Source organism: Podarcis cretensis (genome assembly GCF_951804945.1).
Source record: "Podarcis cretensis genome assembly, chromosome: 15".
Classification (NCBI taxonomy): domain Eukaryota; kingdom Metazoa; phylum Chordata; class Lepidosauria; order Squamata; family Lacertidae; genus Podarcis; species Podarcis cretensis.
This window is the reverse complement of record NC_137185.1, coordinates 41844692-41866943: the sequence shown is the minus strand read 5'-3', so window position 1 is coordinate 41866943 and position 22252 is coordinate 41844692. Positions and strand designations below refer to the sequence as shown.

General features: G+C 41.2%; 1 protein-coding gene across 2 annotated transcripts in view; it reads right to left on the bottom strand.

Annotated features, from left to right (window-relative positions):
- The window catches only part of EBF2 (EBF transcription factor 2), a 261105-nt gene that overhangs the window by 71518 nt on the left and 167335 nt on the right, over positions 1 to 22252 (bottom strand). For both annotated transcript variants that reach the window (XM_079955074.1, XM_079955073.1), the window contains exon 7: positions 6804 to 6885. In XM_079955074.1, the coding sequence (XP_079811200.1) occupies positions 6804 to 6885 (82 nt within the window). The remainder of the gene's footprint in view (positions 1 to 6803; positions 6886 to 22252) is intronic.

Here is a 22252-nt window from a genome sequence, read left to right as displayed (position 1 = left end):
CAGACTGATTGCCACACAGGCACCTGAATTTGCTATTAGTGGGGACCACTGTGAGAACCAGCACTAATTGAAATATAATGGTATCATGAATGTACTCCAAGGATATTCTTCTGCTAGAATTGTTCTGAGGTTTGTGTTCCCAATGAGTGTCCAGAATTTGTGCAACCTATCTCATCCCTCAGTGAAATGGTGGGGGTGGAATCCTGTTATGGTTCCAAGAGAGGGGTGGGGATCCTTTATAGCACTGGACATCTGGAAATAATACGAAATTCATGATGTACTTTCCCTTATAACTGCTCAGTTACACTAACATATTTTTCTAGTTTGGCAAAAGTTGCTATGCTATTAAATTTTTAATATTTATTATTGTTATTTTCATCATGGGAAGAAGAAAAACAAGTCACAGCAGCCTTCCATTCTGCTCTCTCTTTCCATTCAGACAAGCTTCCCAAAGTTATCCATTGGGGTTCCAGTGTGAAAGGAAGAGATAAAATGACTAATGAATTTGTCTTTGTGAGTGTGCACCAATTTAGTTAACAGGGATTAACTCATTGTTAATACTGCCTAATCACTGAAACTGATATTTCTCCTTGCTTCTGTCACTGCTCTCTCTTGAGGAAGAAAAGTGGCAGGACCAGGAGGCTTAGGAGGTTAGCAGTGAGTCCCCTTTCTGGTGTGGACCTCAGCAAAAGCCTGATGGTGCCAACCCTGCCAGCGAAGAGTGTAAGATTGAACCAGAAAAGGACATCCAGTTTGTTAAACATAGAAAAGTTTTATATGCATAAAATGATATGGTTTGAATGCATTGCATTTAAAATGCTATGAAATAATTGATGACTCATCACTGGAATCCTAGAGATCTTTAACAGGAGGAGATGAATCCTGAAAAGTCAGTTGCAGCAGTAGCAGAAGCAAAAGCTCTGTGATGATGATACAAGTATGTTACTCCGGATCTCTCTCTGGGAACAGAGAGAGGAAAGTTTATTGAACCTTATTAAGGACCAAAAAGAATATGGAATGACATTGCTTAAGAGCAATGTGTTACTTTGCATTATGTAACATTTATTTGTAACTGTTTTCCAGTAAATCTTTGAAACTCATCCTTGTGGTGAAGAGCAAATTCATTTCTACTCTACACAAGGTCCAGATCAGGGATTCCACTTGCAACAACTCTAACACAGTTCTGGCTCATTCCTTGTTTCTGCCTTCTGGTTGCCCTTTGAACTAGACCTTTAGCTTGCTTCCTCAGCCTTGTCATCTGGCTTGCCCTATAGAAGTATCCCACAGTTCCTGATTCGGAGCTCCTGGCTAACCTCATGCTGCTGCCTATGGCAAAGCTGTGCCAACCACAGTTTCTCAGACTAACTTACCTCAGAGGAAGACATCCAGTGTGCCATAGTGAGCTCCTTGCTAGAATAATATATACATAAACTACAGTGTGGGTGTTGTGAAAGCACTACATGTTTTGGAAGTGACCATGCAGGAAAGAATGGGAAGATTCTGTCTCTTCAGCCAATTTGTGTGAATAAATGGGTGGAGGAAACTTTTTAATATATGTATATATAATGTTGAATCAAGTGACAGTGAGAACACTCTAAAGGGTTTGTGGTATTCATTCCAGATTATTAAGTCTGTAGTAAGAGAATACAGTCGTACCGTGGTTGACGAATGCCTTGTGAGTTGAACGTTTTGGTTCCCAAATGCCGCAAACCCAGAAGTGAGTGTTCCAGTTTGCAAACATTTTTTGGAACCCAAACGTCCAACATGGCTCCCTGCAGCCAATCGGAAGCTGCTCCTTGGTTCTGAATGTTTTGGAAGTCAAACAGACTTCCAGAATGGATTCCGTTCGACTTCTGAGGTACAACTGTATAACAGAATGAAATTTTCGCTGCTGTGAAACGTGACCAGAGAGGAGCTGAATACATTGAGAAAATGTATTCAGTCTCAAAAATCTCAGAAAAATCTGTCTCCACAGAGCTTTCAAATATGCCTAAGCAGTTTAGAGGATCAGAACTAGATTTATTTAACAACTTGCAGAAAATGTATTTTGCCCCTCCCCCCTCCCAAATTAGAACCATGAAGGAGGAAAAAAAATTAATGATTTGGGATATCTACAAGATTTGGGATATCTACATATATGTGTGTTGCTGTACATACAGACCTCTGGAGTGGGCAGACTGTCCCATTCTGTTCCAACCATCCCGCATATGCAAGAAAGTGTCCATTCAGATAAGCTAGATCCATATGGAGGAGCTACTCATGCATAATATTGTAATAAATCAATGAATTCGGGGAACTATTCATCCCAGTGTGCTTCAATCTACAAATGCTCGTGTAATTACAGTGAGTGTGAATTTTTAATATTCATTAAGGGGACACGAGTCATTCAAGTATAGGTCATGTCCATAGATTTCAGTGGGTCTACTCTGTGTAGAACTTTGTTGGATACAACCAGGAAATTATACATCCTATTCTCAAAGACGCATCTCAGAAATAGTCGACTAGTCTTTTTATCATTCAATCTCAATGCATTCGTGATATTTCCAATTAATTTGAGGGGGTTTCCACAAAATAATATCACATCATTAATCATGTCTCATGGTAAAGCTACGACACAGAAGGAGTCTGGCTGGAGAACTGCATTGCAAAATTCCAAGATCGGTGAGTTTAGAAAGACAGCCGTGCTCCAGTTCATGTACTGTTTGGGAAAGTGCAAATGAGGTAGGTTTACCTTTAAATGTGAACTGATTTTCTCCCTGGACATGCGCTGGCACCTAAAAAGTCTTGTGCCATATCTACATCAGTTACCTTCAAATAGAGGGTTCCCTTCTGACAGCGTTTCTAATACTATACAAGGTTACATGAGCACCCTGCCACATATACCCGACCCTTCTATAACCTGTACATGATTTAGCATAGAGATAAAATCCACTCAGATCTTTTTGTTCCCCTCACCTACTTTTTCTGTTTCTAAAACTTAATTAAATCAAGAGTTTGAAGAAACACCCCCCTTTATTCCTTCATTCTGCATGTACAACGCCTGTATCTTGTTTTAACAAATCTGAGATGGTCTTACATTTTTAGGATAGACAAGTGTCCGTTGTAACCTAAATCGTAATCTCTGGCGCTTTAATTATCTTTTGCTGATATAGGGCATATGGAAGAAGTTGGATGAAAGATAAAAGAACATGCATTTTGGGGGCTGCAAAACATTACTGATATTTTGAGATGATCTTCACACTAAAAACACTTACCAGCATCTGTGTGAAACCCTTCAGAAGAGAATAAGTTTTAGTATTTTTTCGCATTCTTTAATAGACCATATAGAGTTTTAATGTGGGATCCAGGAATCTCTGGGCATCTACAGTGCATAATGAGTAGCAGTGGAAAGAGCTCAGAAAAAATACTGAAAGAGTACAGAAAAAAAATACAGAAAGAAAAAATACCATATTCACCATCACAAGGAGAGAATTAAACAAAGAGCACTTAAAGATCAATTTCCCCTTGCAATCTGAAATGGTACCAGTTATGTTGTGAGGACGGGTTTTGAAGCTATAGTCAAGGGCCCCACCCAGAAGAAGGAGCAAGCAGATCCTCAGCGTAGCAGAAATGATTTAACACATTTTGAAGTAAAGTAACACACATTTAAACTGAAAGTGGTGGCCTCAGAAGACTATTAAGTCCAATGCAGCTGTGCTGAGGAATTGTACAATCTATTCTACCACCTCCAGACTTTACCACCTCATTTCACTCCATGTGTACACAAAGCCTAAACTAATTCCTCTTCAGATTTCAATCCAAGTTCTGAGTCTCAAACTTTAATAAATCAAAGGTACCCATACTATTCATGCAACTTTACTGGGGGCTGGGGGTGACAAAATGTTACAACAGATGCAACATTCAAGGTTAAAAGTGAATTTTTTCAAGTCAGTAGAACATTGTATTTTCAGTGATTGGCACACATGGGCTGCAACCGAAGTGTCTGCAACTATAGTGGTAAATAAGAAGGCAAGACACAAGGCAGGGTGATCTGGGTCATATTTACAGTGGTACCTCGGGTTAAGTACTTAATTCATTCCGGAGGTCCGTACTTAACCTGAAACGATTCTTAACCTGAAGCACCACTTTAGCTAATGGGGCCTCCTGCTGCTGCCATGCCGCCAGAGCCCAATTTCTGTTCTTATCCTGAAGCAAAGTTCCTAACCTGAAGCACTATTTCTGGGTTAGCGGAGTGTGTAACCTGAAGCATATGTAACCTGAAGCGTATGTAACCCGAGGTACCACTGTATTCATTTTCACACAAAAAAATCTGCAGTAGGGAACCATAGTAAGAGATTCTAACTGCTCACAACCAATGGTGGTTGAGCCAATGCTGCCAGGGCTGAGGGGGAGTATTTCATCCACCCCCTCATTGAAGCCTCATCTTTTCAGGTGAGTAGGGAAACCCTCCTGTAAGGCCCCATAACTCTAGGTGTATGCTACAGGTTGGCCCCCAAAAGGCCCCTGACAACAAGCACCACAGCTCTGAAGGCCAGTTGTGAAAGTATACTCTTAAAGGTATCTGAGGGTCAGGGACAACATTTTCCATTCATCCCTGTATTTGTCACATGCAGCGCTGTTTCCATTCCGCTGCTTGAGAGGACACAGCCCTGGTTGGAAATTGCATAGAATCCATAGTAGCGTCTGCCATAAAGGCTTGTGCCTGAGGAAGTTTAGAAGTAGTTTGACGCTGGGGGAAGTATTGCATCTGGGGGAAGGGAGTGCCAGAGGTCCTCGAGCCACACAACGCATGCGCATGCAGAAGAAGATGCTGCTGCCCAAGATGCTCTTATAGATAAGGCAGCCATATCGTGGATCTTACGGAGTGGAAATTTCCTGTCTGTCCAAAACTACATTATCCATCTTGTTATCTGCTGTGGTGAAATTAAGTAACCCATAAAAGTTAAGTTGTTATTCCACCCCATTCATTTCAATGCAAAGGAAACACAATGCAAATAGAAGGAAGATGTAAATCAGTTATGTACATATCATTTGTGGGCAAAAAGCAAAAACAACAGTGAATATATATTTGCTGGTTTGATTTCTGTCTCGGCAGGAAACAAATACAGTCGTACCTTGGAAGTTGAACAGAATCTGTTCAGGAAGTCCGTTCAACTTCCAAAATGTTTGGAAACCAAGGAGCGGCTTCTGATTGGCTGCAGGAAGCTTCTGCCGCCAATCAGAAGCCATGTAAGCCATGTTGGATGTTTGGGTTCCAAAAAAACATTTGCAAACCAGAAAACTCACTTCCGGATTTGTGGTGTTCGGGAGCCAAAATGTTTGACTCGCAAGGCATTCAGGATCCAAGGTACGACTGTAAGTGAACATTGGCCATATCCACTCTGAGTTTCGAAACTGAAGAGGCCAAAGGAGGGGTAGAACAGGCTTAAATAGCTTTATGCCCTCCTCCACCCTGGTTGATGCAGAGGCTTCCCTTTCTCAAAGTGATTACAAAGGCCATTTGCTGCTGCAGACACTGCAAGAGAACCAGAAGTGGAATTCCGGAAGGGAAGACATCAGGAATCAAAGCAACAACAGAGAAATGTTTATGCAATTGTTGTGGACCCCCCCCCCAAAAAAAAATCTGGGAATACTATATGATAGACCCTCTTTATTGCACTATAGATAATGTGCCAAATTTAAGTGTCAAAGGGAAATAAGGAAAGGTACGTTGATTCTTCAGTCACAAGCAGGTTAGATTACTGTAATATGGGGCTGCCCTTGAAGATAGCCTGGGAATGCCACAATCTGTACAGAATGTGGTGGCCACAGACTTGTCTAAACCATACCATGATGGTTTGGTACCAGATTTGATTTACAGAATAAATCCTCTCTCTCCAGGTTGAAAGCTAACCTGCTGGGTTGTTTTTCTTTAAGAAGCAACCCTGTTTCCTACCCCCAGCACCCTTAAAACCACCTACAGCAAGGCTGTGTGTTTACTCTTTCATTATGTTTGCTCAGTTATCAAGCTACAGTAGCAGAATCAAATGGAGAGTGGTTAGGCTCGAGGCATTATAGTGGTATGTGGAGAACTGCTGTGAATGTGTTACGTCTGCACACAGCCTTAAACAATTACAGCGTGGAAAGGAGAGAGAAAGAGAGATGAGATTTAGTGCCTGTGTCTCCTCAGCCCCCTCCTCCTCCCCCCCCCCATGTTTCCAACTTGACACACTTCACCTCCTTCTGTGTTTTTATTAGCTGGTATTCTCAATACATCAGCGACAGCTATGATGAAACCAGTGGCAGATTTTCCTGCAAAGCAGCTGGGTCATTGTCCCATGGGCCTTGTTGCCTTTACCATGCAAGATCTTTAAAGTGACCATGCCTAGATTAGCCGCCGTTTTGAAAGCAGTTGAATGGACAATTCTGAGCATGTTAAAGTGTGTGTGTGTTTGCGTGCGTGCGTGTGGGTTGGACTTGTGCATGGCTCACAGACAGAGCTACTTTGAAAAATTCAGAGACAGCTACCGATCATGAACACAGTCCCTGCTATGGGCAGTTGTACATGCAAGTGCCTTGCTTTGGGGTGTCAAATCAAATATACATCACTGGTTGGCAGGGTACATCACCTCCCCTCTTGGGCATTCAGAAGGGGGAAGCGGGGGAAGCAAGGATTAAATACGACAAATGCAGGGAAAACTTTAACAATATATGATGGGGTTTATCATTTACTGTCATCTCATTTATTACCCACGGTGTCAGTGACGAGGAACGGAAGCGAAAAGACAGACAACTTACTTAACAGAGAATCCCAGAACACTTACCTGGAACCGCCGCATATCTCGAGGGTTCCCGGCTGTTTTCAAACAATTCTGATTGCACTTGAGGAAGAATTTTAAGAAGAATCTGTAGGGGGAAAGAGAGAGCGTGTGTGACATCTTCCACTTTAAAAAATTGTGTCTGTTATTATTTACTTGCTTTGTGCGGATATGATTGTGCCTTGTGGCAGAATCCGCCGGGAGAGATCAACAGAGTGTTTTAAAAGCATGCTGTCAATTAAAACAGATTAAAATGACATTTCTTGTGGAATTTATTTGCCCTGCAAAGAAATACCTAGTGCTATTAGAAATCAGAGATCTTTAAAGAAAACAACAAAAAAAACGTTTAGCTCACAGACAAGTGAGGCAAAATACAATAGGTGAAGCTTCCAACGTGAGGACAGAGGCAAGAACAGTTGCATTGGGAATTTGAAGCAATAAAATAAAAAGAAAGAATAAAGATAATAGACATCGAATTCCCCCCCATTAAAAACCTGAAAGTATTTGTGTACTCATGAATGCAACTCTGCAATTTATATTTCTTTATCTGGGTCTAAGTGACGTTCACACATTATGTGGATGCAAAACTGGGATTTGCATGAATTTCAGAGGAGCTGAAGCCAATCCTGGTGTTTTCATAAGTGTATGCAGGGCTTTTTTATATACACAGAAAAAGAGGTCTAGAACTTGTTGAACCCACCCAAAGTTGTCGAGCTTTTTTAATGGGGGCCCATTATTCAAAATTCAAAATGAAACACTGGGCAACGTAGCGCTACAAAGCTGCCAGAACGCAACAAAGAGGTGCCAGAACACGGCTCCAGTGAGTTCTAGCTGAAAAAAGCCCTGAGTGTATGTATATGATAAATATGTTTCCAGGGGCTGTACCTCAATGGTAGACCCCATGCTTTGGATGCACATGGCTCAGGTTGAATCCTCAACATCTCAACAAGAGGATCTCAGTACCAGTGTTGGAAAAGATCTCTTTCTGAGATCAACTGCTGGTCATGATAGACCAAGGCTGGAGAACCTTTGGCCTTCCAGACGCTGATGGTCAGGGATGATAGGTGTTGTAGTCCAGCAACATTTGGGGGGTTGCCACAGGCTCTCCCCATCCCTGTGGCAGACAATACTGAGACAAAGGACTAAAGGTCTGTTTAAGTGTCAGGCAATGTTATGTGGTGATCTCATCCATACAATACATTTTTAGTTATATACTTTAAAAAGTGAAGAAGCCATAATGAGGTCAAACATGGTGAAGTGGACAGAATTTTGAGTTTTGGTGTGGAGGGACATGGGGCCAAATCCCCTACTCAGCTCATCAACCTTACTGAATAGCCTTGGGCAATTCTCTCTCAGTTTAGATTATTTTATAAAATTGCTGGGAGCTTACATAAAATATGAAATTCATGTAAGAGCCGTTCACAGAGCCCCCCCCCAAGCATGGAGGAGGGAGGGGGACAGCCTGATATACAGGCATTAAGCAGAACATCAGCACACAACACTTGAATGTACAGAGACCTTCCATACTGATGTTCCAATTGGCACATGAATATTAAGCTGGGATGTTTGCAGACATTCTGATGAGGCCAGTGAGTGTGGTCCAACACAAAGGCCAATGTGACCTTCTTGTTTAAAATCCTCATCTGCTGTAATGCTCACACAGGTTGACCATGGGGAAGTCTCTACCTGTCTGCCTAATTTATCTTCCAGGGGTGCTGGGGTAAAATGATGAGGGAGTGAAGAACAATGTGTAGTATCCTCAGATCTCCATGGGAACAGAAATGCAATTTATAAATATGAATGGGGAAACATTCCACATCACATATTTTTTCATTACACAGGAAAGTATTAGAAAAAGTAATATTTGCAGGACATAGCAATAAATAGATTATTTATTTATTTTGAATACTTGCATCCTAGTTTATAGCCCTGAGAGGCTTACAAAAGAATCCCACAAAAAAAAATAATCCAAACACAAGTCTGTTATCCAGAACAAAAACAACATGGCATCCCTTCAATATCCTATAGGTAGCATTTAATTTACTTCTGTGTTTTACCAACAGGTAAGTGATGAGTTTGTTTGTTTACCACACTGTAATCTTTATATCTATATACTGTATATGGACTGTAAGTTGAGTGATTAATGTGCAAAGCATCTGGCCATTGTGCACATTCACCAGGCTTCATGGAGAATGTGCACAGAATCCTTCCACAAGGAGGGAATTGTGTACATTTCTGGGTCAATAAACATAATCTTCAAGGGCCCTTGAGATTTGTGCATATATTGACTGAATTTTGTACAGGGCTGTGCGACTTGCCAGTAGGGGGGCAGCCTGTAACGTATTCCCAGAGTTATGGTGCACTGGGAGGGAGCAGAGCAGGAAGGCTGAAAGGCTGAAGGACTTAGTATCCCAAACAGATCTCTTAAGTGAAAATAAATAATTGCAGCCCAGTTCACTCAACCTTGTTCCTTGCCTCTCTATTTACCACCATGGTTACAGATTCTTCTATTGCAGTCTATGTGTTCCCAGCACTGAAAATGCAATGTTTTACTGACTTGAAAAATTCAGTTTTACCCTTGAATATTGCATCTGTTGTGACAAGTTGTGCCTTCCTCCAACCACCCACCAAACCTGGACGAATAGCATGGGTACCTTTAATTTATTAAAGTTTGAGAGATAGAACTTGATTTGAAATCTGAAAAGGGATTGGTTAAGGCCTGGTCTACACGTGGAGTGAAACGAGTTGGTAAAATGTGGAAGTGGTAGAATAGACTGTACAATTCAACAGAGTAGTTAGGTAATGCCAGTCAGGGCAAAGGTGGGGAGAGGGGAAAGGGAAATTGCTTCGAGAGCAGGGCTAAGCTGGCCTCTTAACAACACACCCGAGAGCCCTGCTGCTACGGCCACTAGCATGGCAGCATGCAAATCTACCTAATTCTCCCTTCCCCAAAACAATACATGAACTAAAACACAATTAACCTTCACAATTCACACTGCTTCATGTTTTAGTGGATGTAGTGCTCCAACCCAAAAAAAGGGGGATTTAAAGTGTTTATATTGAAGACGCATAGTATTAAAGACAAAAAACAAAAACACAAAACCATATATTTGTGAAAGTAACATGGAAATGTGGGTGTTGACAGAAAAAAATGTGTCTATTAAGAGAAGTGCACATTTAAATGCCGAGAAACATTCATGAGGTTTTTTTTTTTTAAGAATAAAGTAAAGCAAATCACCAGTTCTTAGGGAAATGTAGGGAACTAAATTTAAGATTGGAAAAACCAGAAACTGAAATTAGAATCAACCTATTTGCCCATCTGCAGTCGTGGCCACTGAAACAGCAAGAATAGTGAGGCCTCCTATCCAGTAGGATGACAGTTTGTCCCAGGACCAAGCAACCTGCAATAGGTTATTCACAGCGGATCATTTTAGCCTGTGGAATTAATATTTTCAGGAGTGGGTTTTTTTAGTTGCTAATGTGCATTATTTCACTTGCTTCAAAATGGTGTGAGCCAGCTCTGTTTTGTTTCTGCTGAGTGGGACCCTGGACTCCTGCCCCCAAAGTCCTCCCTCAACAGCATCAACAGTTATACAATTTGGCCTGCACTATATATGTGCTATGGAAAAATCACGAAACTGGCACCACATCTGGATATGCTCAAGCAGATGTAAATGTCACCCAAAAATCGGGGGGGGGGGGGTTGGAAGAGAGAAAATTAATTACAGATTTTGGGATGTAACTATCCATTTTTCAAAGTTGCCCAACTGATGCAGTCATAAATATATTAGGTCCACACTCAAAATACTCAAAAAAAAAGAGAAAATTTTAAACATGCTCAGGAAACACATGGATGTTTCCATATTTGGGGACTCGGGGGCACAAGATGTACAAATCAAAATGAAACACTGGGCAGGTGCGATGTACAACGAGGTTACAGAATAAATAGCAGATCTCTTTGTGACCTATTATACTATGCTACATTATACTATGCTATTATATTATACTATGCTATATTATACTATACTATTATACTACTATTATACTATGCTACATTTTTGTGTGCAACTGCTAGAGAATGGGAAAACAAAAGGTTCCTAAACATATTTTCAGAGTTTACACCCTCCAAACACAAAAGTGAGAATGGCTCTGTTCATGGATAGATGAATCTGTCAGTTTCAGTTTCTCCTATTTCTGGTCTCAAATTTAGTTCTGCAGCAATCTGCAATAATAATTAAAAACTCATGAAAAGTATCCATCATGTGACTTTCTAATATATACATATTTGGCATGCCATTTTGACTAGCATTTAAGTTTCTCAAAACCATTTCTTCTAACACAATGCATTTTTGTATGTGACTTTCACTAACATTCACATTTTTGTTAACTGGTTGGTTAAAGATCTGCATTGCCAAATTTAGAGAAACGTGAATTTCGAGGGATAATTGTGTTTCAGTTATGTATTGGTTTGTGATGTGTGAATTAAGTAAATTCTCATTATATTGCAAACAAAACTGAATTTCTCCACCATTGCTAGGTCTGTCTGTGATCTATCTAGCTTTGTTTCAGCTGGAAACATTTTCTGTTCTCGTGTGTGTGTGTGTGTGTGTGTGTTTGCCCTGGCATCCTAGTAGTACATCTAAATTGCAGTGGTGAGGGAGCAACCCACAGATTTAACTGGGACACAGAAAATTCATGAAGGCTGCAGGACAAAATAAAATGCATTCATATAAGGGTTGAATAGTTGCGGAGAGGGGCGGGAGTTGAAAGTCAGCTGGGAACACAATGAGCAATTTATTTATTTATTTCCCTTGCTGAGTGCTTGTCTTAAAAAAAAAAAAAACCCAGCTTTTGCAGTAAGTTAAAGTCCCAGGTGAGCTAGGCCTAGTTCCCTTTCTGTTACTATGACAACGAATTTTTACCGCAGTCCCAAAGTCCCTCCAGAACTCACACATTCATGCCTTGAATTAGAACTTTAAAGAAGAAAGATGTATATTTTTCCCAAGGTTTACCAACAAGAAAAACAAGCAATAGAAATATAAGGCAAAAAACATATCGCCCCCCCCAAACATACACACCAGTGTTACATCTCCAATAAAACCGTAGTTTTGCCAACTTCAAAAATTGTGGGTTCTTTTTACCAACAGACAAAGGAAATATTTAGAGATCCAATTCATTTCCAGAAGCAAATAATAAACAACAAAAGAATGGGAAGTGTGGGAAAATCATTAAACTGATGAGATATTAATATCACCTAAATTATTCTTGAAAATACCAGTGGGGTTTTTTAAACTTTATTAACAGATTTTGTATTTTTTTTTTTTTTTAGTTGGTGACTTTCTCAATGGGATTACTAAAAAGCAAGGTCATTTTTCCCTTCCTGCCATGTCTGTACTAACTTCCCTTTGTGGCTAATGCAGAGTATCCAAACCTCTTTGTGTGATGGATATTGAAGTATACACACACAAACTCCTGGCTACTGTCAATTAACTCCATTGTTAAATTTAAGTTGGCCCAAAACAGGGCAGCTTTTGTGAACAAATAAATCAGGGACAACTGATGTGGTGCCCTCTAGCTGTTCTTGGACTACAACTTCCATAATCCCTAAGAAGCATGGCTGATGATCAGGGTTGATGGGAGTTATAGTCTAATGCTATCTGGAGGGCACCTTGTTGGCTAGCTCAGAAACAGACTGCACTAGGAAATCCATTCAGATGCCCACACTTTAGGGTGAGTAAAAGGTAAAGGTAAAGGTACCCCTGCCCGTACGGGCCAGTCTTGACAGACTCTGGGGTTGTGCGCCCATCTCACTCAAGAGGCCAGGGGCCAGCGCTGTCCGGAGACACTTCCGGGTCACGTGGCCAGCGTGACATCGCTGCTATGGCGAGCCAGAGCCGCACACGGAAACGCCGTTTACCTTCCCGCTGGTAAGCCGTCCCTATTTATCTACTTGCACCTGGAGGTGCTTTCGAACTGCTAGGTTGGCAGGCGCTGGGACCGAGCAGCGGGAGCGCACCCCGCCGCAGGGATTCGAACCGCCGACCTTTCGATCGGCAAGTCCTAGGCGCTGAGGCTTTAACCCACAGCGCCACCTGCGTCCCATGGAGTGAGTAGATAATGGCAAATGTTGGCCCTTGGCAAATATACAGCTATCCACATTATGTACTAAAAGAGATGCAAAAATTGCAATTCACCCTGTGGTAGAGTTACAAACTCTGAGGGTTTATAAACCCAAAATTTCATAAAAATTTCATTTTTTATGTTTGACCCCAAATCTCACATTGTGCAAGAGAATGAGTAAAATCTTAAAGGACTAATCGTCCCTCCTGGACAAAATTTTCCCTAAGTTTGCCTGATGGAGGAATGGCTGCATCCCAGGATGGCCTTGTGGCTTGTAGGTCTTCTGCTGTTGTAGCCTAGATTAAAAAGAGGGGGGTGCAAATCTAGAACCCAGCAACTAATGGCAGCATTTTGCTTTCTCTGACTTGGAGGCTGAGCTCCAATGTATGCAGAGAGAGAGGATGGAGCTAAGGGTGGGGGGAAGAGGCAGAGTGTCTGCTTCTTCCACTGATCCGTATTGTTCATGAACAAATGCAATCTTTTTTGAAAACAGTTTTTAATACAATATTGGAGCTTTGAGCATGCCTCACACTCATTTGGATGAATGGTTTAGCTAATAAAGTATTCATTCAGCCTTAAATTGATATGCCTCTCAAAATGATGTCAGGCGGCTTCCAGAGTGACTCACTCTGGAACAATCCAAAACAACAATATCCAAACAACGAAAACAACACATTTCAAAAGAACAGCCATAGCTAACAAGATTCAGAGAGCAGGTCAATTTGCAGCATAAATTCTAATAAACAGAGGAACAAAGAAACAAACCAGTTCATCAAATAAGATCCAGTGACCTTTGAAGTATTTTTTTAAAAAGTCTTTCCCCGTTTTCCTAAGGACTGTGAAGGACCAAACTTCATGAGTCAGCCTAGAAAGCAATTTCTAGAGTAGGTGCCACCACTGATAAAGCCCTACACTTGTTCGGTCTGAACAAAGTATTTAGAGCAGGACTTTCCCTGTGCACATGGGGGAAGAGGAGGAACATATGGGAGAAGTCAGCATCACACTCTAACCAACTGAGCAGTTTCTTTAAATCTGACTGTACCCTAGACATTTGGAGAGTGGTGTCTGATATTTGGAGCAAATGGGTAGTGTTTGGGGGGTTAAATGCTAAACGCTTACTCATCTATATATTACCATCCCATGGATGGGCAGATCCAGAATTGGCCTCCACAGTCACATATGGACACTGTTAAAACCATATTCTTGGAAGACAATCTTGCTCAGCTATGAGTAATCGCCAAAGAAAGTCGATCCCATCCTCCAGTTCCAACATGATTTGGGCAAAGCCAGGTCGCCAAAGGGCAGCTCCACATCATACATTTAAAGCACTTCCCCAAAAGAATCTTTTTTCCCTTACAGAGCTCCAATTCCCACTTCCCTTAAGAAATAAATCTGCTCAATGGCAGAGCACATGGCTGGTGCCAGCAGGGAGACCAACAGGAGGTGGAACCAGATCCATGGGAAGACATGCCCAAGTAATCTGAACTTTGTCCCTGGCCTCCTTGCTATTAGGTTGCCCAAGGGCAACACTGAGACTATGAGGGAGAAAGCTTAGAGCCAGTGTCAGCCCCTGGACAAGTTGTAGGTAAGAAGAGGGTCAACTGAGGGCAAGCTGAGGCAGCGCCGGGCCCCTATTGCCCAAATAGATCAGCCTCAGTTGCACACTGTGCATTCAGAAAGTTCCAGGTTCAGTCCCTGGTGTCTCAAGCTATGGCTAGGAAAGATCCCTGTGTGGAAACTTGCAGAGGTGGACTAGATCACCTCCTAAGTAAGGCAGCTTCCTGAGTTCCTGTGTATAATTCCGTGGGAAGGTGCCAAAGATGTGTAAATAGACACAGTTCAAATGAAGTTCATGACTAGCTGGAGCTCCTTATGGAGCAAATGAGCTGCTCAAGCATATGCAGCCCTTATGGTAACAAAGACAATAACAGCACCATACACACTTATATCAAGATGCGCCCCATAAGCATGTTGAGTGTGCTTTCTTAGAAACATCTTCAAAGTCCTGAATTGCAAAGCGATGGTTCCCCACCATTTCAACATCAGCCTCTCAACCTCTTCACAAACAAACACTACACCCTAAATCACAAGGAATGTTTAGGAATTTCAGCTTCAATGGGTCATTGCCTACACTCAGCCTTATTATGGCTGCTTTATTTGCTTTAAACCCCAGTAGAAACATTAAAGTGCCTAATTTTCTTCCTTTGGCTTTAAACTTCTTTAAATACTCACATATGCTCAAGATTGTGTGTGTGTGTATCCCCTTTAGTTGAACCATGTCACTCATTCCTTCCCCTCCTTTCAGATATTTTCTAGCCAGTCTCTAATGATAACTAAGCAGCCATATAAAAGAGTTCTGTGCTGTCTTTTATATATACCCAGATATTTTACATGCTTGCATCTGCTAAAGGCATTAATATTTATGGAGGTATTACAATAAAAATGACTTCGGGAGAGAGGAAGCAAAAAAGGAGGCAGAGCTTAACACCACAGAAGTATGATTTAGGGGCAATGGGAGAGCCACAGAATGGGTTTTCCTGGTTTTTATATAATTAGAAAGCGGCTTTCACAACTTTTCCTAGACAAAATTCACACAGGCATTAAACAGGGACTCCAATGGCTACTTGGCCCGTGCTTGGCTTCACATAAGGATATTTTCAGCCATGACTCAAACTGTTGCTGCCACATGTGGAAAGATACAGCTTGTTTCATGACATATTTCAATCATTCAGGTACTTGAGGCAAACCTGGCCTAATTTGAAATGCATGGCTATTTGGGAGAAGTATTCCAGGCCTACTAGAACCATAGGCATCTAAAGGCAGCCAAACACAAAATTTAGTGAAATCATTTTTTGGGACCCCTCCAGTCTGTATAAAGCTAAGAGGCCAGCCTATTATAGTACAGGAGTAAGGAACTTGTGAACCTCCAGATGTTGCTGGACTACCGTTCCCATCATTCCCCTGACCATAAAGCTGGCTGGGGCAGATGGTTAGATGGAGTTCAATAACATCTGGAAAACCACGGATTCCCCTCCCCATGCTGTAGTAGACAGCAATGCAACCAAAGGAACTTTCTCCCCACCCTTTTTCTTTCAGGCCATAAACCTGTTTTGGGCTGTTCCACTTTAGACCACAAGTCTAAATGCTACATGGGGTGGAAGGATTCACCATGAGCAGGCCCTCCACATGCCCCAATTTTCCAGGGACAAACCCAGATTTTCAGAAGCTGTCCCAATTTCTGCTTTGTCCCTATTTTCATCAGATAAATGTTGTGAGGGTATGGAGTTATGCGACCCCCCCAAGCCAGGGAGATAAGTAGCTATACAAACTTTAGAAGACATCTGAAGGCAGCCCTGTATAGTTTTATTATGTTTTTATATATGTTGGAAGCTGCCCAGAGTGACTGAGGCAACCCAGTCAGATGGCTGAAATAATAATAATAATAATAATAATAATAATAATAATGGAATAGGACATCCCTATTTTCATTGGAGAAATATTGGGCGGTATGCATGAGGACTGGGCTCAATGATTTCCATGCTCTTTTTTCCCTTTTTCTGAATTTATGGATGTGGTTGGGAGAATACCAAAAAGGGCAAGCTTCACTTTCAGACGGTAGGGCAAAATTCTTGTACTTTTCACCAGGATGGAGAACTGATTATTAATATGCAGTAGCAAAGTGTTTAATATTTCTCCCCCCTCCCCCCAAGAGCTCTTCAAAGTAATTCAAGCCCTTTGGCACCCTACATTGTTGTCGTTGTTGTTGCTGCTGCTGCTGTTATTATTTGCAAATTTAACAACAGCAAACCCCAATAAAAACCCATAATCAGTTCACAATCTGAATGCAATAGCCCTAAGTGCATACATCTTAAGTTAGACATATAATATAAGCCTTCCAAACATCCAGTAACGTATTCACACAAAGCTGTTATCTGCATGGAATATGTTCAAAGGCTTCAAGGGCTATCAGGTCCTCAGACCCTTGTGTAACGGAACAGCATTCTGCCTTTGCCTCCTAAATAGTTATTAAGTCACTAAGAATATATTCAAGGGACAGAGAGAAAATCAACAGCACATTATGAATCAACTCATTTCCATATAGCTATTTTAATTGCCCTGGAAACAACATCAGAAAAAATAGTAGTCTTGCTTCCAGAAGAAAATCTGAGCATTGGCATTGCCAACTGGGAGGTCAGCAAGATAGAGAGCTTTATTCCAATACCATCATGCAAAGGACGGAGACAACAAATTGGGGTGTTTTGATGCAAACTTCCTCTGTCTTTAAGCATTCCGGAATCTAGACACAGCCCCCCCCCCCCACACACACACCTCAACTTGGACAATTATGTTTGTTTGTTTTCCTGTCTTTTTTCTCCTCTCACCATCAGCATGTATTATTATCAGGACACAGTCGCAAGGTTACCAAAGCTATTTTTCAGGTGCCGCAGTCCATACCTTCTAACACTTGACAGATGAAAATCGTTTACCCTTGGCATTACATTATGTGAGCAAGCAGCTCAGATGGCCCACAGTGAGTGAGGAATAAAGCCGCTTTCGGAGGGGTCCAGCAACATGATCCCATCTGGCTTGTGAGATCTGATAGAGCAGACCTCAAACATAAGAATAATCTCCGACACAAATACTTCCATGGTGTTTTATTTCATGTGCATCTCTCATCACTCCTCAAAAAAGAAAAAAAAAGAAAAAAAGTCTCAGAGGAAAATTTGGGGATTCACACAATGAGAGTAGTGCGAAATGGAACAATTCTACTCCGTGATCATTTTGAGATTCCAGCATCGAGTGGTTCCACTGTGGTTAAATCTGGATAGAAACTAGGGATTAAAAAAGAGGAAAGAACAAATACTAGGAATATGCTATTCCTCCCCCCTCAACCCTCCCCCAAACATTCAGTTGTATTCAATCCTAATACTACTCAGAGTAGACCCACTAAAATAAATGGCCCTCACTAAGTAATGTACATTAATTTCAATCAGTCTACTCAGGGTAAATCTTGGTTGGATACAACCCTTCTTCTTTTTTTGGGGGGGGGGGACTGCATTTTTTCTATTCCACCAGTTCATATTGATTTCAATAGGGAAATTGAAAGAGGTTAAAGTCCAGAAAATGCCTGGCTGGGAGGCAAACAGCAATCTACTGCTGCTGATCCTTGGGGAAAGAAATCTTTAGTGGTGAGTTGCTGTCTGCTTTACCATCAATCATTTTGGAAGCTGAAATCCTATATATCAGGGTAGCCAATGTGGTACTCTCCAGATGTGGTTGATCTGCACCTCCCCTCATCCCTGACCATAGGCCATGATGGCTGGGGCTGATGGGAGATGAAGTCTTGCAGAACAGGTGAGGTCCCTACAGACTGGAGGTGGGCAAATGCTGTTCCCATCTTCAAAGGGGGGGGGCAGAGAGAAGACCCAGGTAACTACTGACCAGTGAGCATGACATTGATACCAGGGAAGGTTCTAGAATAATTCAGATAATTGTGTGTTTGTGTGTGTGTGTGTGTGTGCACGCTCACTGTTTCAGGTTTGTGCGTGCATGGGCACAGTTGGGCAGTGTTAGAAACTGATATATGAAAGCTAGGAGCTAAAGGGAACCTTAAACCTAGGTTATGGGCACAACAATGGACTGTCTAGGCGCTTTTTTATATAACAAGAATACAAAGCTGAAAATGAATGAACTGAAGCTAAAATATTATGTTCATTTTCACATGGTCAAGTCCTTCCCCTACCCACCCCTCTAATATTTTCAAGAGGGTCTCTTCTCCAGTCTTCAGAGAGTAGCTGGAAGTAGGGAGGCAGAAAAAGGTCCTCCTTTCCTTCCACTCTGTAGTTTTAATCTGAAATCTTCGGTGCAGTACTGCACCCAGAGCTAAGCATCTGCTCAGGCTAATGAAATTCCCTGTCACATAATGCACCTAGAACAATGGGAGTTTCAAACACTGAAGTTGGGTGTGTGCACATGTACATTAGCAGGATATTTTACACATGTATACAGTGTGTGTGTGTGTGTGTGTGTGTGTGTGTGTTTGTGTGTGTGTTTTCAAGGTGGTGTGAGTGATGCCAACAACAGCTTATCAGGTTTACAAATGTGACTGTGGGTGTAAAATATTTAGTAACCTCTGGTCTAATTGCTGCACCACACTGTCATATTCCATAATTATAGGCATTGTGCATAGCATCCAGGAGATGGCTCTTTCTGAAAATACTGGAGGACTAGCAAAAGTCTCACTTCAAACTTGAAAGCACACCATATTATTTTGCCAGTAGATGCTGCTATATATTTTAATTAGACAGGAAAACCTTTGTAACTGCTCAAAACTTCATCAAACCAATGAAAGTGTATCTTTCCTGACAAGTCTGAATAAAAGACAACTGTAGTTTTTGACAAAATGGGAAAGAAATATATGAAAAAACTGAGTAAAAATATTAATATGTCACATTTCAGTTGTACCTGTGGCAATTTTTATCAGATTGGTTTTCAATTTGGGACATTCATAGAACTCATCAATTAGATGAATCAGGTTTTTGGTGTCATTTCTATAAGTTTCAGAAAAATGATTCTTATAATTGTGGAACATCATCATCATTATTATTTTGACTATTTGCCTTAATTCTTATACTCCTTTAATACCTTGAAATGAATATGAGTTCAACAACAGGCTGTGTTATAATTGCTCCAGTGGATCAACACCTTTCATATTAGAGCATTTATCATATCTAGTAGGGAGTAGGGAGTTGTGGCCCTCCAGATGTTATTGGACAACAACTCCCATCAGCCCGAGCAGCATGTTAATCTGGAGGCTTCCCTATTTCTAACTTAAAGTTTGAAATAAATATTCACATTCAACATACCTGGTTTAGATTAGAACTGAAATGTTGACTGTTCAAATGCTTAATCCAGGGATCCTCCAGATGTTATTGGACTTCACTAACATCATCCCTGACCATTGGTCATGCTGGTTGGAGCTAATGGGAATTGGAGTCTAACAACATCTAGAGCACTGCAGGTTCCTCATCCCTGGACCAATCATTTCATTAATGAAGTTTGACCAAAGTACTGACATAAACTGTTAATGAATAGAACCATCTCAAGAGAAGCGTTCCTGTTTGCCTTTCTCACATGGGAGGGGATGCCTCTTTTAATGGTTTAATCAGTTTTGCCTTCTGCATCCCTGTGTGAGAGAGAACCACTCTCAGCCCTAGAAGCAGCCTTTGCATTCCATCAACAACTAGAAATATACAAACAAAGCATTTTTTAAAAAAAATTGCAGGTTTTTTTTTTAATGTGGGAGAACATTCAATATGTAATGTTCTTCTTCCCCTTTTTCTTTTCATCCACCATTTATTTTCTAACATAGCAATTATACAAAACTACAACTGCTTACTGCTTACATCCCAGCTCCAAAGACAGTCATTTGCTACTCTCACACTCACTAGGAAACAAATGATCTCCAAGGAAAGCCACCTTGTTTTGTACTCCAATGAAAATCTGGCACCATTAATAAAAATAATAATTGAACTCTATGGGCTGGGGTTGAAAATAAAACACTACCCTAACAGTGCAATTGTAATTGCAGTTGTTATTCCAAAAAGTCTTCGGAGAGATCTTTGCAAATTGCAATATGAGCAGCTTCTCTTTCTCCTCAGTTTCCCCTCCCCTTATTGTCTCCTTCTCCCCTCCCCTCCCCACCCACAAAAAGCCAGCTTGAAAAAAATGGATGAGAATTATAGCAGGCATAGCCTATGTGGTGTTTTCTGGCTGTTATAGACACTGGGTCATATCCAACTAGCTTCTCTTGACCAGTTGAAATTAATTTCAGCAGGGTTGCTCTGTGTGGGACTAGCATTGGCAACAACCCTACCATTCCCATATGCTTGACCACTGACCAGACCAGCCACAGTTAATGGGAGAAGAGGTTCACAACATCTGGAACACACCCCATTGGTTATCCCTGATCTATGCATACCCAAAGATTCTAACACAGTTTTGTCACAATGTCCTATAAGTAAATGAAGGCCTCACGTATGCATACTCAGGTAGGAATAAAATGGCAGAGTCTTGAAGTGGTAGAAGTATGAAGGAACCCAGATGCAGACAGGAAAAACTGAGGGGTGAAAAGGGGGGGGGGTCCAGCCACTGGTAATGTTCTGAGTGCTATTATCCTAAGGCCATCTTTCTTTGTGAATTAAGTAAGGAATGCATGGTTAAGGCACAAGTCTCAATCCTCTCTTTGTCTTACAGAAAAATGTGTAATCAGAGAGCTGAGACCTTCCCACATGCTGCATAGGTAGAATGAAATGTTTGGATTTAGAAAGAAACTGTGCTTGTTAGTTAATACCTTGATATCTTCATTCAGTGCTGACATGCCTGAATTGAATGCAGTACATACTGTATGTGCACAGCAGAATTCTACACTTCAGTAGTAAATGGCAAATCTACCCATACTCCTGTTTTCAAGGTGGAAAAGTAAGGTGCAAAATACACTGTAGTACAATACCTGCTTTGAATGCTGAGATATCATAGTGATCTACAGAAAGCTTTGGTTTGCACATTCAGGACACAATTCTACACTCCAAGTTCAAACACTAGTACAACCTGCATATGCATTCTCAAATGACTCAGGAAAGATGTAAAACAAACCATAATGCAACACATCCTTGATCACAATGAAACTCAGTATGTTTTGACCTGAACACAATTGGTCTCATAAAACTGTATACCGGTACCTTATTTGTCGGGGTGAGGGCTATTTAATTGTATTCTACTGCAAGTGGCAGCAGCATCAGTATTGGAAGCCTGGCCACCATTTCTCAACCTCTGCGATGTTCTCAACTGAGTATCATTTCAGTGCAGGTGGGAGGGGCACAGATTTGGCCACCATTGGATCCTGGAGAATTCCAACAAAAATGGGAGCAGAAATTGCTGGTATTCACTCATTTGTCCCACATATGGAATGGAACTCAATCCAGTGGATACAATCATGTTTGCTGTTGTTGTTTTCAGTCTGCAAAGGATACATTGTTGATGACATTCATCACCTTTGCATTGTGTTTCCTTTGCACTGAAATGAATGGTGTGAAATAACATCGCTACAGTGGACAGTGAGATGAATAGTTTTTGTCAGAAGCTAAACTGCAGCAGAACAGAAACAGCACTGCATGCAGGGAACACGAGCTGCAATGAAAATTGATGCCTTACATCCCATAACACACACACACACACACACACGGTGGCAAATATTTGGAGAAATTCTAGCAGGTGAGAAAAATAAAAAATCTCAGGAGGGAAAATGTCTTCTGAGGAACTTTAGCACAGTTCCC